Raw genomic sequence first — 20,843 nt, forward strand, 5'->3', positions numbered from 1 at the left:
GATCATACAAGATATGGCTTTTCCAAGAAATATAGCCGCTGACCAAACTCTCGTTGGACTAAAGTTGGATTTGTTTTGGCGCGATTTTTACTCGGATGTTTTTCATGAACTTTTGGGACTTTTTTCGCTAAGGACTGGTGTAAAACAGGGAAAAGTTATAAAATGGACCGTTTCAAGTTGATTGATGCGGATAAAGCAGCATCCTGTAGAGATGTGGGCCTTCCTTTCGTCCATAATAGATTTGAACAAGTTTTCCTGGCAAGTCCTCGTGCCAAGGTGAAGCGTCACACACCGATGAATTGAACCACTCAGTAATAACTGATAGATGATTGCATGTTTCTGATGTATCTACCGTGAATACGTTTGACTAGTAACCATGCTTTTACATCAAAACATCTTTTTGTCACCCATCAAAATATGTAGCCCCGCGCCTTTATAACAAATAGCAGACGATTTGTCTTTATTTGTTGCACTTTGTTTGATGTTTGGAAGAGTTTTGTGTTGTAGCTGGTCGATTTCCTACTACTCCTGCGTCTAGAAAGCATAGAGTTAACATCTAAAAAAGTGTCGATCAAATGCGTGCCCGCTTCTAATTGTACGATTAAACAATATCGCATTACAGCTCTAGACGTGATTCTAAGAAAGTTATCACAATTCTCCTTGAGTCCAGGACTCGACACTAACTTTCCAACTTACTAGCCAAGTGGCTAGTGATATCTTAGATGTTATGACAATTTCAGTTTGTTTACTAGCTAAATTGGCCAGTGGAAATCGAAAACCACAAGCCAAAACTGAATTTCTACTAGTCTGTGGCTAGTTGGCTACTGTTAGTGTCAAGCCCTGTTGACCTCTCATAAACTTTATATCTAATGCTAATTGGAGACACTGCAAATTCACAAACAGAAGACAAACAACAAATCTGTACAGTTATAACAAAAATTACAGCTGGGGGCAAACCAATTCCCAGCACACTTTATGCATATGAACTAAGCAAAGAGATAATATGAATCACACAACCCTGGGGATGCAATACTTACATTGAAAGTGTTGAATTTTCCTCTCTGTCTTGAGAGCTGTCATCGTCATTGTAGTTATCATGATCACTGTTGTCATCATCAACGTAGACATTTTTAAATGTAACAGTAGGAGTGTGGGAACTAGCATGATGGTCAATAGGCTGGAGGTGCATGATGGTCAATAGGCTGGAGGTGCATGATGGTCAATAGGCTGGAGGTGCATGATGGTCAATAGGCTGGAGGTGCATGATGGTCAATAGGCTGGAGGTGCCAAGATAGAAACTTTGGTGGGGTTACTGGAGATGTACTGTGCATGTACATTGTATCCCTGGGTAACAGATGAGACACTTCAATTTTCCATTATCAGCAGGGCTCAACACTAGCAGTAGCCAACTAGTCACAGACTGGTAGAAATTCAGTTTTCGCCAGTAAACAAACTGAAATTGTCGCAGCATCTAAGATGTCACTAGCCACTTGGCTAGTAAGTTGAAAAGTTAATGTCGAGCCCCGGTCAGGTCTCTCTCCATGGGCTCATGGGAAAAATTCAGGTGAATCTTATTTAATGCTGGGAGGGAGGGTTGATAACCAACAATTGTCTATCATCTCAGTCAGGGAGAGTAATGATAATACTCCTACTTATTTCATGCTAGAGGGGTTATGATAACTGAGAGCGTTACCCCAGAGAAGAGGTTTTTTCCGTCTTTTCTTTTGTAGATATAATGTACACTGTCACTCTTAATTGTATTGAATATTTATATGTATATTGCAGGAACTATATGCAGCTTCAAATAATGCAGTACCAAGGCCTACACCACAGAAGTCAGCTTCATTGGAACTTACTACTGTTGAGAATCAAACTCCTCAAAAGTCAAATACTTTCCAAAGTGTACCTGGTTTTGATGAGGTGGTTAATATAGCCAATTCCTTCCACAACAAGCACTCCCAAAGCTGCAGCAGCAATTTACCATTATCTGATCATTTAGTTACACCTAGAAGATCAAAGTGTCATCCTGATCCATTAGGAGATGCCTGTAAAGAGTTTGCTAAGAGTCCATTTGGGCCATCTGTAAATGACACAGCAATTAAAGCCAAGGTAAACATGGCCATTAGCAGACTAGAAGAGGATTCCAGTGCTAAACATAGCTCACAAAATAGGGGTTCTCAATTTGATGAACACCCAAGTGATTCTAGAATAAGAAGCCAAGCAACATCAACAGATGTTATGAGCGAGAGGAGTAGAATGACCCTACAGAAAGGAAGAACAAATCGAAGAGGCACTAATAATGTTGATAATGTGACAAGAGCTCAGACTGTTGATAGCAGAGAAGAGATTCACATTTCTTTTGAAAATAATGGTGACGATGAAATAAATATTGAGACAGAAGATTTCAACAGTGCAGGGAATGAAAAAAACCACTCAAGAATAAAAAGTTTAGAAAAGACATTGAGCAATGCTATATTCAGGGCAAATTCAGGGCAACCAGCCATGCAAGTACCAGAAGAAAATGGAGTACCTGACAAAGAAGATATTTTGAATAACACTTATTATTCTGTTGTGGATGAGAACATTCCTGGGACACCTGAAGGTATTATATCTTTTCCTTTTGTTCAGTTGATTGTTTGAATCCAAGTAATTCATTTGATCCTCTTATGTAATCAAGGTATGTAATGTAAGGGATGCCTGACATTTTGATAACCTTATTCCATGTAGTGACAGGATGTTGCCACTGTCATCTTCATACCTGACCCTTAGGAGTTATCATTATGGTGAATTTGACATCTCTACATGTAATTGTCTAAACATCAGTCACTGTCATGCGTAAGAGTCATTGTTTAATACTACATGTTTGTGTGCTCATTGGTTCATTGTTTCATTGGTTCATTTATTTCACACTATTTACATAAATTTCACATAGATAGAAAAGTAAAGTTGCAAGAAATGATTACAGAATAAAATAAATAAAGTACAGATTATAAAAATATGTGTGGTGGCCAAAGTAGCAAAGGCTTTCTAGTTGGCCACCACCTACTTTTAGATAAATAAAGAAATAGTACTGAGCTGGGATTAATGTGCAAGAAAGAATTACCAGTATAAATTTAAGGTATGTTAGAGATATATTGAACCAGGCAAGAATCTATACAGGAAAAGCTTAATAAGAGAAGGACACACATACAGACAAACAAACAACAGCAACAACAATGGATGAAAGCAGAGACAGAGACAAAGGAGAGGAAAAGAACAATGCATCATCAACAACAATAGCAGCAGTAGCAACAAAGACCTACTCTGCTCTACTCTGACTATCGCACTACAAGATCAACATTTCAATTTGTGTACTTAAGTTGTCATAACTTATCAAATGTCTTTGATAAAGAATAAGATAGTCTTTTAGATGAAGACTGGAAGCTAATATATACCAGGAAACTACTGTAACACTACCTCATAAATTCTGAGCTTAAACATCCCAAGTTATTGTTTTTTTTAAAGAAAATCTTCTAATAAGTGTTAAAAATTAAGTGTTACTTGTACATCTTATAATAGTTGGCTTCTTAGACGAGTGGTTGGACCAAAATGTTTTTTCTATCTGTCAAACTTTAAGTAATTTCTGTATTCATATCTGAATATTGCAGAGATTGTTCGTGAAAGAAGAAAGAAAAGTGCTAAAGGCCAAGGAAAACCAGAGAGAAGGAGATTGTATAAAGAAGAATCGGATGGTTCCTCGTCAGACAGGGTAAAACAATTGGGTTCCATATTTTCACAGGGTGTTACTGTACATGTAATAAACTATATATAATTATGTCTTCCATTATATGTATAGAAAATTGCTTGGTTTCTAGGTGTATTTGGGATAGACCCTACAAGAGATATTTTAAAATTCATTAGATATCAAAGTACTAGTCCTTGGGTAAATGCCATCCTTGTGTTTTTACAACTTTTGCTTGTTATTTCTGTATACATGGACATTGTAGGTTGCACAGAAGTCATCAAAGATTAACATTCTTAAACCGTGGTACGTTAAAGCGTTAAAGACACAAACACACATGGGAATCATTGTGGAAGGACAGAGAAGGTAAGAAAGTTTATTCAGCTGCACTGTTTAGCATGCAGTTGTACTTGTGACAAGGATTAGATGTTGGTGATCAGCTTGGTTCCTACCAAACCCAAGTATGAAATGAATGTCTACACCCAGTTGTAAGCAGTGAATTTTAAACTCTGTACTTGAGTGGTTAGAATGTACAGTCAGTTTAATTTATTATTCATGGTTCATTGTAGGTAGAAGAAGACAAGGTATTGATTTGTAGTTAAGATATGTTATTCCCTGTTTCACAAGAAATGTGGCACACAAGGCACAGCCAAGGAAATGTTTTACTGATGTTCTCACCACATTCATTTTTTACATCTTCTGTAACCAATTACAGTACAGATGTATGGCAACATGAATGTAGAATCTGTTTGATTTGTATGATGAAAAAGCAAAATGTTGTCAGTGATGATCTCTTCTGTACATCTTTTCTCTAAAACTGTAGATCATAAGTACTGCTAAGAATCGATCAAAATGCCAGCATAATCAGCTTATCATTATTAGACCAGCAAATAACAATTTTATTATTGTAAAACATGAGTAACAGTTTAATGCATGTATATCATTTACAGTGAGGATCCAGTGGGTGAGTGGTGGCACAGTACAGCTATTGTCAAAAGAGTAAGTGCAAAGTGTGTACAAACTAAGAGTGGATCTCAGTACAAGCTGCATGGACCCATCGATGAAAATGTCACCCTTCAACAAGGTGATTGTTGTCTTTTTTTTTTACTTGTTTTTTTGTTTTTCTTTCTGTTGAATTGCTAATCTTGAAATCAAGAGCAATATAGGCAGTATTACTGTAATGTGAAACCAAGTTGTAATTTTATTTTAGTTGAACCTTGATTATCTGGACCTTGATTATGCAGATTTTCTTATTGTCAGAACTCGTCTCTCTGGTCCCATTTTTAAGAATATCAATTTGTAGCATTTGAGATCTGAGACAACTTTTATCCTACAAAGCAGAAATAACAAAGCAATGCTGGTACTACTCTATACTAAGTAAGCTTCGCATACAAATATAACAAATGTTCAAGTGCAAGGCAATATATCTATCTGGTTATTAAGTGATACAGATGGAACCTCACAGACTGATAAAATTGGCAACATGCACACACTGAAAAAAACTGAATTACCAGTATGTTATCGTTTTAGGTCATAACATGATGTTGGTTAGAGTTAATGACTGATTGACAAAAACTGCCTTAGGCAAATGTTATCAATGATGCACAATGAGTTAACTGATCCATATTCATTGTTATCTTCAGCTCATAAATATTCATATTTTCTATAGTCCAGACTCTCAGTTATCCAGACTGTTTAACTCTATCCCCAAGGAGTCCATATAGGCGGATTCATGCTGTCGTCATTGTTTACATTTTCGCTCATTTGCATACGGCTTTGCGTAAAGAAGGAAGCATGTTAGATACAAATTGACTTCAGGCAGCTAAAGAGCTAGAAAACCTTAGTACATGATGAAATTTTTAGCTCTTTGGGTATAATATTCAAGGAGAAATAGTCCATCAAAAACTGCAAAATTTCTGGGTGGCAAAAGCGCTAATGAGCTCATACATTCTATGTAAAATTTTGAGTTTTTAAACCCGTGTTGCACAAAAAGTATTCAATGCATCAGGCTCGTATTTATTGGCCGAGTTAATCGTATTTTGACCTCTCGATATTCAGAACTGATTTATCTTTAGCTCCATCAGAAACTGAATTGCTTATGCTAATGAGGCAAATATTGTAAACAGGGATTCCCCTGTAAGAGGGGTTTGATGGCATTTTATAATTGTAACTTTAAGTTATATGTACATAAAAATTAACCTTATATTAAGACTAACGCTCGAAACGTCAGCTTTTGTAATTGTTACGGTGGCCAATTTACCATTTCAACTTTGTTGATATATCCAAATTATATTAAGACTGTTTCTAGCAGAGACTTCAATCGTTCCTTCTTTTATTCTTTGAGGAAGAGTTCATCTGTGCATCTAGTCTTTGTTTTTAAATGGATATAATATCTAGGAGGATAAAGTCTTTGTTGTGTCCTGGATTAAAACCGTTTTTTTAACTGGAAGGATACATGCTGCATGTACTTAATACCCTTTTCCTCTCTCCAATTCTGGATTTTTTTGTAAAGGTGGCTTCTCTAGCTTGTTAACTTTTGACAAGCCCAGAGTAAATGCAAGGTGAAAATAAATAGCACTTTTGCACTCTTATACTTTGAATGCAAAATTTAACAGCTGATTTTTTTTGTTTGTCTGTATTTTTTCCAACATTTTAGTTTTTCTTACTTGACTGAATCAAAGTGGTTTTTTCCATTTACATCAAAATCGAAAATATCCTGTAAGTTAAATACATATCTGGGTAGATGTAAAATTGTATGTGTTACATAAACCTGTATTGGAAAAAAAAAAAAGGGAAAAAGAAGAGACATGTTACAAAAAATTGCTCTAGCTTTCTGATTTTATTTAACATGTGATGGTATGATTATCATATTGTTTTTCAGGATTCCCACCTGACTTTGTCAAAGCATTTAAACAAGGCTTTCCTAAGAACTGGATTTCCCTTGTGGCTGACTACTTCAACTCTCAAAGCAGGTTTTGGTTGATTCAATTTGATACCCTAACACCAGGATCCGTACTTTCCATACTCTTCTCTGTACATTTCCTTTAGTTGGTGATCATTTCCTATAATTATTCTCATAGCCTCAGCGTTTGACTCAGGGGTGGTATTGTTAGGAGAAATTACACACTGGTCATTCTTAGGAGTTAACTCTTCCCAAAAAGTCTTTTGGAGACTCAAATCACCTATTTGGTATTCCAGTATAACAACTAGTAAGATATTATTATTGAAGGTTTGCGCCTATCTTCAGAATATTGATGTCAGAGGAAAAGGGAGGAATAAGGATTGAAAAAATTATTGACGTCTAATTTTGATTTTGATTGTTTCCAAAGGTGAACGATATTTACTTTGGAAAATTCAAGCAGAGTTGAATGCTAGTGGCAAAAATTGCAAATGCTTTATGCTGAAGGCTCAATGAGTTTAACGAGTGTTTGACCACTCTACCGTCTAAAAAATAATATTAAACTGTAATTAAAAATTGAGAAGAGAAATTAATCCCTTCAAACCGCATGGTTGTTTTCTTATTTTCCTTCTCTAATCCCCTCAACCATAGAGTAGTTTGTGTATTTTGTATGTGATTTCATTTGCTTCAACCAATCTAAAAAGTTACGAGAGCGAGAAAAAAAACTCAAGAAAAATAACGTTTTCATTTTTACCCATTTAATCGGTACAAGTGAGGAAGAGGAACAAACTCAAAAACATATTGACAACAAGAAGGGGAAAGAGTTAAAAGAGGCAGATCATTCTACAATAACAACTCCAACTCAAACCAGAGCTAAGAGGAGGAACCAAACCTCAGGTATTTTGACTAGAAACATACATGAAAATATAATGCGTGTCTGATTGGCTGAAAACGAGTGCCTTTTTTCATGTAACACGAGTACAAAGTTGGAACACGAGTGCAAAGTTGGAACACGAGTGCAAATTACAAATAGCGCGCGCTGTCAAAATTTCGTCTGACTCGACTCTGGTAGCCTGCGTTGCAGCCGGACGTACGTGTCACATAATCCCCGGTATAGTCCGACGGCTTAGACTGTCTGCGACGCAGGCTAGAGTCTGTGTGAATTTTTTTTTTTTCATGTAAATTGATAATAAGTAACAATTACTAAATTTAAAAAGTGAGTTTTTCAAGGATTTCAAAATGTCACCCTACAGGTTCCAAAATGCACTCGAAATAATGTTATTAGCAAAGCTAATCACATAGAGCGCCGTGATTTTTCAAACTTAGAGCAGATTTACATGCACTGTACACTCAGGGTGCATTACACCATCTGACACCTTAAAGGGCTTAGATAGTATTAAACAGTTACGACTACATCAAAGTATTCCTCTATTTTTGTAGCATTCAAGACCCCACAGAACAGACCACTTCCCCAAGAGGTGGAAATCAAGGTACATAGAACTGCATATGCTGCACATGTACACAAATCTAAATCTGTCTCTTCTTACTTAGATAGATTCTTAACAACAGCTAATGAAGAACAACGCTATGAGTTTAAATTACTTTACATAGAGAGTAACACATGGGCGCGCGTAGAATATGGAACCTCTCTTCAAGTTTTGAACTTGATATCTTACGAATGTGGACAGCGAACGGGTGAGATATCGAGTTTAGCACAGAAAGAGAAATTCCATTTGTGCTACTAGCAACTATCTATCAGTTCGTTTACTATATTAACATCAGGAGTCTTTACTGACAAGAAAATTCGACTCTGTTAATCGACTGAGAATGATGACGCTTTGCCATTCCATTATCAATCAGATAGAATGGCGCGAAAGGTGAGTGATGCGTAAGCATATAATTTGGATATATCAACAAAGTTGAAATGGTAAATAAATTATTGTCCACCGTAACGATTACAAAAGCTGACGTTTCGAGCGTTAGCCCTTCGTCGGAGCGAATAGAGGAATTGTGGGTTGTGTGTGCTTTTAAAAGCAGAAAATGGAGCTACGTTATTGGTGGGAACATGGCAACGAGAAAAACATGAATAATTAGTGGAATGAAAAGCGTTCGTTGATCCCTGTGGGATTTAGACTGCCGGTTTGAAAGATGAGCCTTTGTTCAAGATTTTTACGGCTTTCCGTGCTACCTAAGTGCAAGGAGAGACCGCAGATTGCCATATGTTGCTTAGAATGATTAGGTAAATTAAAATGTCTAGCGACTGGTTTCGATGTGTCCTTGTCATTCCTTTCCACGTCTCGAAGGTGTTCTCGGTATCGGTCACCTAGTCTTCTGCCTGTTTCGCCGATGTATATCTTTTTGCAATAAGTGCAAGTTATGCAATAGATTACATTGGCGGAGGTGCACGTGAAGTGATCGGTGATCTTAATGGATCGTTTAGGTCCCGATATTTTATCAGTGTTGTGAATGAAAGGACACGTTTTGCATCGTGCACGAGCGCATTTAAAAGTGCCTGGTTAGTCTGAAAAGAACTTCTGACCAAAAAATTGCCTATGTTTCTGTTGCGTTTGAATGAAATGAGCGGAGGCTGCGAAAAGATAGTGCTTGTCTCTGGATCGTTTTGAAGTAATTTAAAGTTTTTAAGAATGATGGATTTAACTGAGTGTTTGTGAGGGTGAAACGTGAGAGTGAATGGAATGCGGTCGGAATCTTTCTCATGTGACGTTTGTAGTGCTGAATGTCGATCAATAAGTTGAGCGCGGTGGTAACCCGCTTGAACGACAGAAACAAGGTAACCACGTTTATCGAAGAACTGGCACATTGACTCTGATTTGTGGTGGAAATCAGAGTCATCACTACATAAACGACGAAGTCTTAGAAACTGAGAAAAAGGAATGGAATTCTTAACGTGAGATGGATGCGAAGACGAATATAACAAGTAATTATGCGGGTCTGTAGGTTTGTAATACACACTAGTGCATAAACCGTTACCTTCAATTGAAACTTTGATGTCTAAAAAGGATAAAGAATTGTCAGAAATTTCCTAGGTATATTTCAGAGCCGGGTGAAAAGAATTGACTGCGGATATGAATTGAGTGAGCTCCTCTCTGGTAGAGGAGGTAGCGCCGATACAGTCGTCGATGTAGCGACCGTAGAGTTCAGGTTTGGACCCGGTGTATTGGCTGAAAAATTGATGTTCGACAAAACCTACAAAAAGATTGGCATAGCTAGGTCCCATTTTGGTGCCCATGGCTACACCACTGGTTTGTTTGAAGAAGTTGTTCATGTAGTGATGACTCTGATTTCCACCACAAATCAGAGTCAATGTGCCAGTTCTTCGATAAACGTGGTTACCCTGTTTCTGTCGTTCAAGCGGGTTACCACCGCGCTTAACTTATTGATCGACATTGAGCACTACAAACGTCGCATGAGGAAGATTCCGACCGCATTCCATTCACTCTCACGTTTCACCCTCACAACCACTCAGTTAAATCCATCATTCTTAAAAACTTTAAATTACTTCAAAACGATCCAGAGACAAGCACTATCTTTTCGCAGCCTCCGCTCATTTCATTCAAACGCGACAAAAACATAGGCAATTTTTTTGGTCAGAAGTTCTTTTCAGACTAATGACCAACCAGGCACTTTTAAATGCGCTCGTGCACGGTGCAAAACGTGTCCTTTCATTCACAACACTGATAAAATATCGGGACCTAAACGATCCATTAAGATCACTTTGCACACACAACCCACAATTCCTCTATTCGCTCCGACGAAGGGCTAACGCTCGAAACGTCAGCTTTTGTAATCGTTACGGTGGACAATTTACCATTTCAACTTTGTTGATATATCCAAATTATGACGTGTAAGCAGCTGATTGGCGATATCACGTTTGTAGTTCAGTACGGCTTTTTTCAGGGCTGGAAATCCTTTAAAATACTTCAGTTTATATAATGAGCCTAAAAAAGGGCAGAAACACGAAATATCTAGTAGAAATATTTTGAAGGTCAAGATGCAGGCAGTAAATCATTTGGTTTGTGCAAACGTTGTCACCTTTGACTGAACACTGACGGATCCCCAGCACACTATAGAACTTACGATCCTCTGACAGTCATACACGCACTGAGTTCTCCTTACAGAACTCTGATCTGTTCATCTTTCTGTTGTGTTATCCACGCCTGCGCTATTGCACATTGTGGAAGGCTGTTCGAATCTTTAACTCCAGGAGCAACAGGAGAAAACCTGGCAACCGTCAACTTGCTTACTTACGCGCTGACTCACCCGTTTCCGATCCTCTTCAGAACCATCTCTTATGCGACATCAGGCAAAGAATCTCCGGTTGCCTCTTCTACTCAGTGTCCCTGGGATTTTCTTAAGGTTTGTCGTTATGCTGAACTTGACATTTTTACTACAGTCTTTGAAAAGCGCTCATTTTTTCTCGCAGACAACAAGGAGTGGACGTATGGTAAAGCCACCTTTAGCCTGGTGGAGAGGGCAGCGTATTATTACTGATGGACATCACAACTTTGAAGGCATTCATCCGGGGTGCGAGGAGCGTACTCCCATTTCTTCCATGTACAATGTCAACATTAAAATTTCCATGGTGATTATTTTTCTTTTCTTTTAAGGATGAAGTGTAATCCTAAATAAAGAGAGCTAAGAAGATAACGAAAACTTTGTGTGAGGGATCATTATCTTTATTGTTTATTTACTGTATTCGTTACTCCGATCAGTTAGTGATTATTTGTTTTGAGTCTTTTGCTCTGATTACTACGAGTGTTACAATTTTACTCGTTGTATCTGATACCTACTAGTAGAAAGGGAAGTGACCCTCTGTTTTAAGTAATTAGGTCTAAGCTATAAGGTTTTCGGGGGGTAGGTGAAGGTCTCCAAGAGTTGATAGTAACAGTGTGAAATCTAGTCTCTGTTTATATTTCATTACTTTGTAGGTCGAGGAGCTATCTCCAAAGAAGAAAGGACAGCTTGTTTCTAGCAGTGAAAACAGTAACACAATGCCAAGAGTAAGAAAGGGAAAAACAGCGCGGAATGAAAACAAGTCTAGTGGACGCAGCGGCACTGAGAACGATACTGATGAGAATATAAAAAGACCATTGTGCTTCTCGCCAAAGAAAACAGTTCTTAAAGATCAAGATCAAACGATGAATAATATTAGTCCCAAAAAGCGACCTCAACGGAAGTCATTGAACAGTAGTAAGAGTGGAAGCCAAGGATCTGGTTGCACAGTTAGTGCAGTTGATGATTCAGAACACAAGAGCAGTATAAACCAACCGTTAGTTCAAGAGCATGAAATGCTTTGTGAAGATGTATCTCTAGCCCCAGTTATTACGCCAAAGAAAAATACACCGCAGCTTTCGAGTTTGGACAGAAACAATCAAAATTGCAAGAAGAAGAGCAGCAATGAAAAGTTATCAGCAGAAAGTGAGAGCGAGGAGATTCTCTCTCCATTCAAGCGTGTTTTAAGATCTCAGAGAAGTAAAGGCGGTGACTTGACATCAACAAGTGCAAACCCTGACAAGTTTTCTGATGCTGATTCCGAGGATTCCCAAGCAGAATCAAGCGCTCAATTGTCAGAAAAAAAAAATGAAGGAGCTTATTTAAAGCAACCCGAGAAAGAAGGGGTTCGTCTGAAAAGTTTAATATCCCGTAAATCAAATATGGAAACTCATGGTACATTGAAGAACGACAAAAAAGTTAAAACGGGCTCCAAAAGAAAAGGAAATACTCCATCTGATATTGAAAAGGTTTTAGGCAAGAAACAAAAATTAGAAGTTTGCAGACAGACAGCCCAAAATGAGATTCCTTGCACTGATGGAGAGATCAAAATGCTCAATGGTGCAACAGAGAACGGCAAAAGAGTTGAAACTCGATCCAAAAGAGCAGGAAAAACTCAGACTGTTAGTGAAAAGTTATCAGACAAGAAGCAAGCGTTGAAAGTTTCTCGACAGGCAACCAAGAAAAACAGCAGAAAGATAAGTGATGAAGTGCGTGATGAAACCCCTTGCACCGATGGAGAGATCCAAACGCTGAAAGGCACATTGGAGGACGACAAGAGAGTTGAAACTCGATCCAGAAGAGCAGGAAAAACTCAGTCTGATAGTGAAAAGATATCAGACATGAAGCAAGCATTGAAAGTTTCTCGACAGGCAATCAACAAAAACAGTAGAGGGATAAGTGATGAGGTGCGTGACGAAACTCTCTGCACCAATGAAGAGATTCAAACCCTGAAGGGCACATTGGAGGACGACGAAAGAGTTGAAACAAGATCTCAAAGAAAAGGAAAAACTCAATCTAGTATTGAAAAAGTTTTTGGCAAGAAGAAAGTATCGGAAGTCACCAGACAGACAGAAAACAAAAACCACAGAAGGAGAAGTTTTGAACTGTCTGATAGAACTCGTTCGACTGATGAAGAGATAAAAAAGCTGAATGGTACATCGAACAACGGTAAGAGCGTTGAAATTGGCTCCAAAAGGAAAGGAAAAACACAATCTGAAAGTGGAAAAGATTCAGGCAAGAAAAAAGCCATGAAAGTTTCCAGACAGACAGCAAACAAAGACAGCAAAAAAAGAAATGATGAATTGTCTGATGAAGCTCCTTGGACTGATGAAGAGATCACAAAGCTGAATGAGTATGTAACATAGAAACTGAACGTCTAAATATATATGTAACCCAGAGCTTTAAGGTTTTAGTTGATATTGTTGTAGAATCATCAGGTTTGATCAAAATCCAATGTTTCTTTTTTTTAAGGAAAGAGATCTGTCTAATGACAACAATAGATAAGAAAATGACAGAAACTGACTTTTAAACTCAGATCAAACCTCAATCGTTTTAACCGCATTGCAAACTGCTTCCAAACAAACGCGCTGGTGTGCCTGCGGAGCACAACATGAAGAACGTAGTAATGATGGAGTTTCCGAAAATCCGCTTTGGAAAGAGGAGCCGGGTTTTGAGTAGACTCCAGCATATATAATGTAGTGCAAAAGTAATTTGAAGAGCCAAAAAATATTTAGCGTGAGCTAAAGGTTGTACGACATTTTTGTATCCACCCACCACTGCGTGAAAACTAATGCCAAATCGTCAAGGGCACTTTTCTATTGAGTGTAGTATAATAAAAACCATGGTAATCACAATAACCAATCAGAACAAATCAAAAAAGTTGAAGGAGCTAGTGAGATTTCAAAGTAATAACAGCCAAACTTGCCGAAGCACGCGATTCGCGAGTGACCAAGTCATGATTGGTTTAGTTTTAAACCTTGTTATAATGCAAAACAAATGCAATCCTGGATGACTTTCCATTCTTGGAGCTTACTTACACCGTATTCCTCCATTTCTTAATGGTTTCTCTAATGCTTTACCTAGAGCACTGCACTCCATTCCCGGCAGTACGCCTCTGTTTTGGCAAAAGATCTCTAGGAAGGTAGGAACACGGACTGCACAGGAGTGTCAGTCCCATCACCAGGGGCATGTTCTCGTTTCCAACAGGAAGAATCCAGCAATCAAGAAAGGCCCTGCAAAGACGAAGGATCCGGAGCAGAAAGGTGAGAGTACGATATTAGGATTGTTACAGCAACAACAATGGGATGTCATAGACAATTTTGGCGAAAGGGAAGGAAACAGTCCCCCGAATCTCTATTCTCTTTTTCTGAAAACTTTAAACGCTGTAGCTTCAGTCGAGTTTCGCAAATTTGAAGTTCCCCGGGACCGAGAGATTTTCGAGAAATGGTCTTAACTCGAATCAATGAAATCGAAGACCGAAGCTTGAAACATAAGCTCCAAATTCTGTTCTCGATTCTCAAAACTTTCCCGCATGTCAGGAACGAGAAGAAATAATAGCCATGTTGATACTAACCTTCATTATTAGTCATCGTTAGTTATTCTAACATGGCAGGGAAGCGCCTTAGTCGGCAAAATTTGACTTAAGTTTTTCTTGGGCAGTTAACTTTTTGTTCTTCTTATTTCTTTTGCGACTTTGATTTGATTGTCTCTTTTATTTATTAGCTGCCTCCCAACAGAATGTGAAGATAGTCACCGGTGGAGTTGGCACCATCAAGCGAAAGCGAGAGCTTCGATTATTACTGGAGCAGCAGGATGTAGACTACGAAGATGATATCTTTGACTCGACTCCATTTAAAAGAAAGAAAGATCTGCAGGTAGGCCGCCTCTCCCCGTCAGAACCAGACGTTTTGAATTGTGGCTTACCAACCCATGCCCAACTTATTTTTAACTCGTGACAAAATCCTTGCTCCTTTTAACAATTATTCACTGAAGTGGAGGCGAACCGTGGGGGATATTTACTGAGCCGCGAAACGGCAAGGTAAATATTCACCACTTTCACCGACTTAGAAGTGAACAAGTGTTTCAGTACATACCACTCGGAAACCAAAAAAATAAGTCTATTTCTGTCAATGTACCAAAATGTGGTTGGAAATTAAATTGGTGACGCGTAATTTTGTCTCTTTGGCTGCTCGAAGGCGAATAGTGCGTGGTACTCACTTTCGAACCAGCCAATCATCGCGCGCGGAAAGCACCATTCACCTTTGTGGTAAATACTAATTCTTGGTATTTCTCGCATTTTTTTAAATCATTGGTATCCAATCACTCAATGGTTTATTAAGAGTGGTTGATGTTTGAAGCTTTTTTAATAGTTAAGAACTTTTTTAAATGTCAAGCCAAGAAATGATCTCAGATGGACTGCAATTTTAGCAATTGCAGAAAGAAGCCTGAAAACATTCGTGCTTCGACGGAATTCGATCCTACTAAAATAATGCAATCTATCTGCAACGATCATTTCTGGGCTTGATTTGCATCCACGAGTCAATACAAGTTATTTCATCACAATTTTTTATTAACTGTATCTTATATCATTTCTCTCGTCAGCTTCCGTTCAATCTGAGCGCTCATAGCAGCGACGAAGAAAATAATGAGGATGATGATCAGAGTGACACAGAGCATAGTGCTTCACATAAGACACCCAGCAGTCGCACACCCAGTAGCCGTTTCCGTCCTTTGGGTCCTTTGTCGATATCGTCTACTCCTGGAGCAGAGTTTGTCAGTCCCAGTCTCTTGCAGCTTGTCAACAGGTCAGAATTATGATACTCTTTTGGTGCAACGTGTAGTTGACTATGAAAATACAGAGCACATACCCACAACCAAATCTTGACGGCTAATTAGTTTTGACGGCATAGTGAGGTTCTTTCCTAATTTTTCATCTAGTCTTGTTCCTCACCTTTGTCATGACTGTAGAAAGGATGAGATATGTGTTGCGGGAGTTTTACCACTCGCTTGGCGAATTAACTAGAGGTACCAAGACTCGATACTTTTCTTCTTTTATTCTCTTCTCTTCTATCGTTGCTACTACCACAGCTATTTCTCTTCTTCTTCTGACTTCAGCGAGGAGTGCCCTCTCATTTAATGTAAAAATCACAGACATGTTTGGTTTAGCTGACCGTGGGAATTTCCAAAACAAGATATTCAGTGAAGGTATAGTCTGATCGTCCGGGTGAGTGTAGTCCTGAGAAGGACTGTTGTCGGTGGCAGTGACTGACGTTTCGACAACCTGTGCGGAAGTCATCATCAGAGTCAAGTGAATGATTGTTGTCAGTAGAATGTTTTTATTCCAGTTCGTGTGAAATGATCGGTTGGTTTTGCCGTGATGTTATTGGCTGTAAGACTCAAGTGACGTAAGTCAGTCGTGATTGGTCTGTTTCGGTCTGTCGGTAAAGTTAGGTTGTTCTTTTTCGGTCGTTTGTGATGTTTATGTCGTGAATGAGTCGTTTGTATGGGGCGGGTAGTTGTTGACATCTGTTTAGGGAGTCTGTTCTAAGTTAGTAAACCAGCTTTCCAGAGTCAGTCGTTGAAAATAGTCAGTGCTGTAGGTTAGGCATTGCGCAGAGTCCCAGTCAATGTTGTGGTTGGTAAGTCGATGGTGTTCAGCAATGTGATTGCTGACATCACCTTTCCTCGTCGCCCGTCTGTGTTCAGTCAGTCTTGTTGTGAGGTTTCTGCCAGTCTCACCGATGTAGGAGGCTTGGCAGTCGGAACAATTGATCTTATAAATCGTTCCCTGTCTGTTCCTCGGTTCGTCTTTGTCTTTAACGTTGGTCTTTAACGTTGGTTAGTAACACACTACGTCAGTTACTAACCAACGTTAAAGACAAAGACGAACCGAGGAACAGACAGGGAACGATTTATAAGATCAATTGTTCCGACTGCCAAGCCTCCTACATCGGTGAGACTGGCAGAAACCTCACAACAAGACTGACTGAACACAGACGGGCGACGAGGAAAGGTGATGTCAGCAATCACATTGCTGAACACCATCGACTTACCAACCACAACATTGACTGGGACTCTGCGCAATGCCTAACCTACAGCACTGACTATTTTCAACGACTGACTCTGGAAAGCTGGTTTACTAACTTAGAACAGACTCCCCTAAACAGATGTCAACAACTACCCGCCCCATACAAACGACTCATTCACGACATAAACATCACAAACGACCGAAAAAGAACAACCTAACTTTACCGACAGACCGAAACAGACCAATCACGACTGACTTACGTCACTTGAGTCTTACAGCCAATAACATCACGGCAAAACCAACCGATCATTTCACACGAACTGGAATAAAAACATTCTACTGACAACAATCATTCACTTGACTCTGATGATGACTTCCGCACAGGTTGTCGAAACGTCAGTCACTGCCACCGACAACAGTCCTTCTCAGGACTACACTCACCCGGACGATCAGACTATACCTTCACATGTTACCCCCGGGTTCAAACCATTTACCGCAAGATATTCAGTGTGGGTAAAACTCAAGGTCCGTTTTACCAACCCAAACTTGACCACCTAGCAAATTAGTTATCCTCAACCTTAACAAGGGATTAAAGTGTCTAGCACGGTAAGAACTGAGCCAAGTTCAAGCACACACTAAAAATAAATGATCAAAACTATAGATTCATCAAAAGAACAACGTAGACGCAAAAAGGCGAGACTTAATAAAACAAAAGGTAAACCTAAAAATACTCGAAATATCAAGCCTTGAAAATGCCCTACAACATATGTTAATCTTGTAATTCTTAGAGGAGATAAACAAGTAGCATCCCTTCGCAGTATCAATACATTGTTCAGCAAAGATATGATGAGATGAGATACGCATCAGCGGGAAGTTGTCATCCGGATGTGATATCAAATCCTCCTACAGCTGTAGCTATTAGTAGAAGGAAGTAGTTTTCAGCGGATGTGGGAGCCATAGAGTCAACAACCTTCAATCACACTCACGACGGTGTTGTTGAACGTAGCAGTGCTTCTATTTGTTGTAGAAACGACATGGATCACTACATTTACAGGATGCAACAAGGAAAGCGAGGGACACAAGCATCTGGAAAACAAAAGTCAAAGGTAAACTTTACAGCACCAAAATTTCATGGAACTTTATCCCTCCCTGATCATGCTGGATTCCATCGGGATCCATCTTGGATACCCTACAGTTCAAGTTTACGTTTAACGTTTACAGTTGCAAAAAAAAAGGTAAAAAAAAAGAAAGAAAATAAAGACTAGAATATTTGTATGTAGAAGCGAGCAAGATAACTTTTTTTTCTTTCCAGCTGATAAGGACATCTACTCCCAAGAAACCGTCAACGAGAAGCCATTTCCCTGTAATAACCGGGTCAGACTTGTTTGAAGTACATCCTGCATCAGATCAAGAGTCCGACGACGGATCCCAAGACGAGTACTTTTCTGACGAATAACAGATGAACGCGGCGCAAAGTGCAAAGTCATGGGTGCTATGGACAACTGTTTAAAAAATGTCCCATCGAAAGCAGTTTAATGCGGTAGTTTTTAAGAAGAACAAGAGAGCCATCTTATTGTGTTTTTTAATCGCAAAGCCCGAATCTTAACTACTCTGTGCAGTTCCTCTAAATTTCTCGTGGTACAGTAGTTTGTTGCAGTATCATGAAAACTTCATCAGGCTCTCGCATTTGTCTTTTCTAATCACATCGTGTTCTAATTGTGTTTTTACATTGTAAGAAATAGTTACATTTTACTTGCGTCATGTCATGGAGGTATAGGTTGTCTTACTCAAAACCAAGTTGGGGAAGCAATTCATCGCTCGAGAAGATCTACTACTAAATCATGTCGCCAAAGATGCAGTTTACCATGAGGCCTTGGCACCGTCTTAAAAGTTTTCAAACTAATTGAGTTAGAGTACATCTTATTTACGCTCTAAGACACTTTAGTTGAGACACCTGCTTTCCTGGGACCCTTCCATGTTTTCCTGTGAAACACTGTGTACAAAAAGGAAGGGAGAGGGAGCGAGAACAGCACATCTGAAGTTCCAACGAGGTGTCCCAACTTATTATGTCTGAGAGTACAGTTCATTTATTCCAAGATTGATGTTTAAAATAAACACATTTAAGTATAAGCATGAGGGCAATGTTGGTGTCGAGAAGATGGATTAAGACATTCCCTAACCGTGAGCTGTAACAGGACTCATCGTAATCATGTGGTATATACATTGAAATATTTAACCGGTCAGAAGCACGTGTGTTGCTATCGATTCAGTTTATTCATATAATGTGTTAACGAACTGTTTAAATTACTCAAGGCAACGCTCCGGATACCGAGTTTTTATTAACATTTACAGAAGTGATAGTCAAAGATGTGGATAGTCTTTAGTTAAATTGTTGCTTTTACTATGTTTTACTTTTACTGGAATTCGCCTCTCTTAACATTGACAGTGGTGAGAGACCTCTGTACCTGTCGTATGTTTAATAAATGTGTTTTGAGGGTCTGATGTCCTTCAAAAACTAGTCTTCTTTCAACTAGGTGACTTAAAATCCATATCAATCTTCCTCTTTAGACGTAAGACGTTAAATGGTAACACATTCTGAAGACAATGCAAATGTACAATTGTTTTGGATGGGTGATGCACTGTTATTGTGGGAAAATATATCAGGTATCAGCTGAAATGACTCAGTGACAGAAGAAAGAAGAAGAAAGGACAGATTCACGGCGGTCAGTAGTAGATCACATCAATCTGAGCTCTTACTAGCATACTTCAAAACCTTGCGAGCGTGCATCAAGGCTGGGTTCTCTAACCCCGGATCTTGGCTGGGTTAGCACAGTTAGTCTTCATATGATCAACCTCGTTCAGGTTATAGAAAACTAAACTTCACGTAAATTTCAACCAGTGTAACAGGTTGCATGAAGGTAGTTGTTGAAATCTTGTGCTGTAAACTTGTTATGTGACCTAACGGCGCAGTCTTTTAGAGGGATCACCTTTTTTCAATGAAATCTCAACACTTGCATTGGCGAAACAGACAGTTTTGGGACAAGTAAAAAGTAGAAATAAAAAATATCAGATTAAGTTTAAGAAAAGGATCTGTGAGCCAACTGGTGAACTGGATAAGCCAATGTAATTTATGTGTCCTCAATAGATATTATAACATAACCAAAGTAAAGCGCGTGCTCTGATTGGTCAATTTAGCGTCCCCATTTGCCCATGGATGTACGCTGCTGACGTGAGCAAATGCAAAGACTATCTTTCCGCGCGCGCTTGTTTTTTCTGGTCGCGTAAGATTTGTTTAATAAAAGGGAACTCTTTAGCTACAATGTATCAATGTTATGTTATAAAACAAATGGTAAACACCACAGCGTACACTATTGAGTTATGGATGCACTTGGGAGGTTTGCTAAGCACTCAAGAAGCTAGAGTCGCTCTCGGCTATCGCCTCGAGCGACTCTTACGCGTCTTTCGTGCTTAGCAACCTCCCGCGTGCATCCATAACTCAATAGTGTACGCTGTGGTGTTTACCATTTGTTAATTGTTGTTTGATTTCCATACCAGGAGTAGGAGTTAGTGTAAGACAATCACTGTTCCAGATTTTACTGTAACGGTTTGTGGAAAGAAAGTTCAAAAGGGTGCTGTTTTGTTTATCGAAAAATTGTTACAATATTAAGCTCGGTATTTACTTGCGATGTAAGCATAGGGATAAACATTTAAAAGCTTATGCGCTGGATGGGACGTTAGGACATAAGAATAAGCATATATGCTTATGCTGTCTAGTGAGTCGTGTCGTAGTTGGCCTTGTGGTACTGCCATAATCATAGTAACTTTCCCTGTTACGAAGGAGTGGTTGGATCAAATCCGTACGCGAAAGTCAATTTTCGTTTTGCTTAACCGAACGAACCGCG

At 39.0% G+C, this 20,843-nt stretch overlaps 1 protein-coding gene across 2 annotated transcripts; it reads left to right on the forward strand.

Moving 5' to 3' along the window:
* The first annotated feature begins 54 nt into the window (after positions 1–54).
* On the forward strand, positions 55–19,459 carry LOC111327456 (uncharacterized). 2 transcript variants are annotated; one of them, XM_088725787.1, is made up of 15 exons: positions 55–276; positions 1,786–2,602; positions 3,648–3,748; positions 3,987–4,087; positions 4,672–4,805; positions 6,603–6,693; positions 7,393–7,517; positions 8,061–8,110; positions 11,065–11,223; positions 11,570–13,266; positions 13,998–14,176; positions 14,637–14,788; positions 15,516–15,718; positions 17,969–18,047; positions 18,254–19,459. In XM_088725787.1, the coding sequence occupies exons 1-15, from the start codon at positions 163–165 to the stop codon at positions 18,395–18,397; spliced, it is 4,146 nt and encodes a 1,381-aa protein (XP_088581913.1). In that variant the 5' UTR covers positions 55–162; the 3' UTR covers positions 18,398–19,459. The 2 variants fall into 2 exon arrangements, with proteins under 2 accessions (XP_088581913.1, XP_088581914.1); XM_088725788.1 differs by lacking the exons at positions 17,969–18,047; positions 18,254–19,459 and adding an exon at positions 17,730–17,953.
* The last annotated feature ends 1,384 nt before the right edge of the window (positions 19,460–20,843 follow it).

This window comes from Stylophora pistillata, chromosome 6 (assembly GCF_964205215.1).
Source record: "Stylophora pistillata chromosome 6, jaStyPist1.2, whole genome shotgun sequence".
Taxonomy (NCBI): Eukaryota; Metazoa; Cnidaria; class Anthozoa; order Scleractinia; family Pocilloporidae; genus Stylophora; species Stylophora pistillata.

What these genes read in the sequence shown, in the direction of transcription:
- LOC111327456 (XM_088725787.1), top strand. Translation starts at nt 163, where the DNA reads ATGGACCGTTTCAAGTTGATTGATGCGGATAAAGCAGCATCCTGTAGA. An exon ending in GAGATCACAAAGCTGAATGA is followed by an intron (nt 13,267 to 13,997) that starts GTATGTAACATA and finishes TGCTTTACCTAG; the next exon opens with AGCACTGCACTCCATTCCCG. An exon ending in CTCTTGCAGCTTGTCAACAG is followed by an intron (nt 15,719 to 17,968) that starts GTCAGAATTATG and finishes TATTTGTTGTAG; the next exon opens with AAACGACATGGATCACTACA.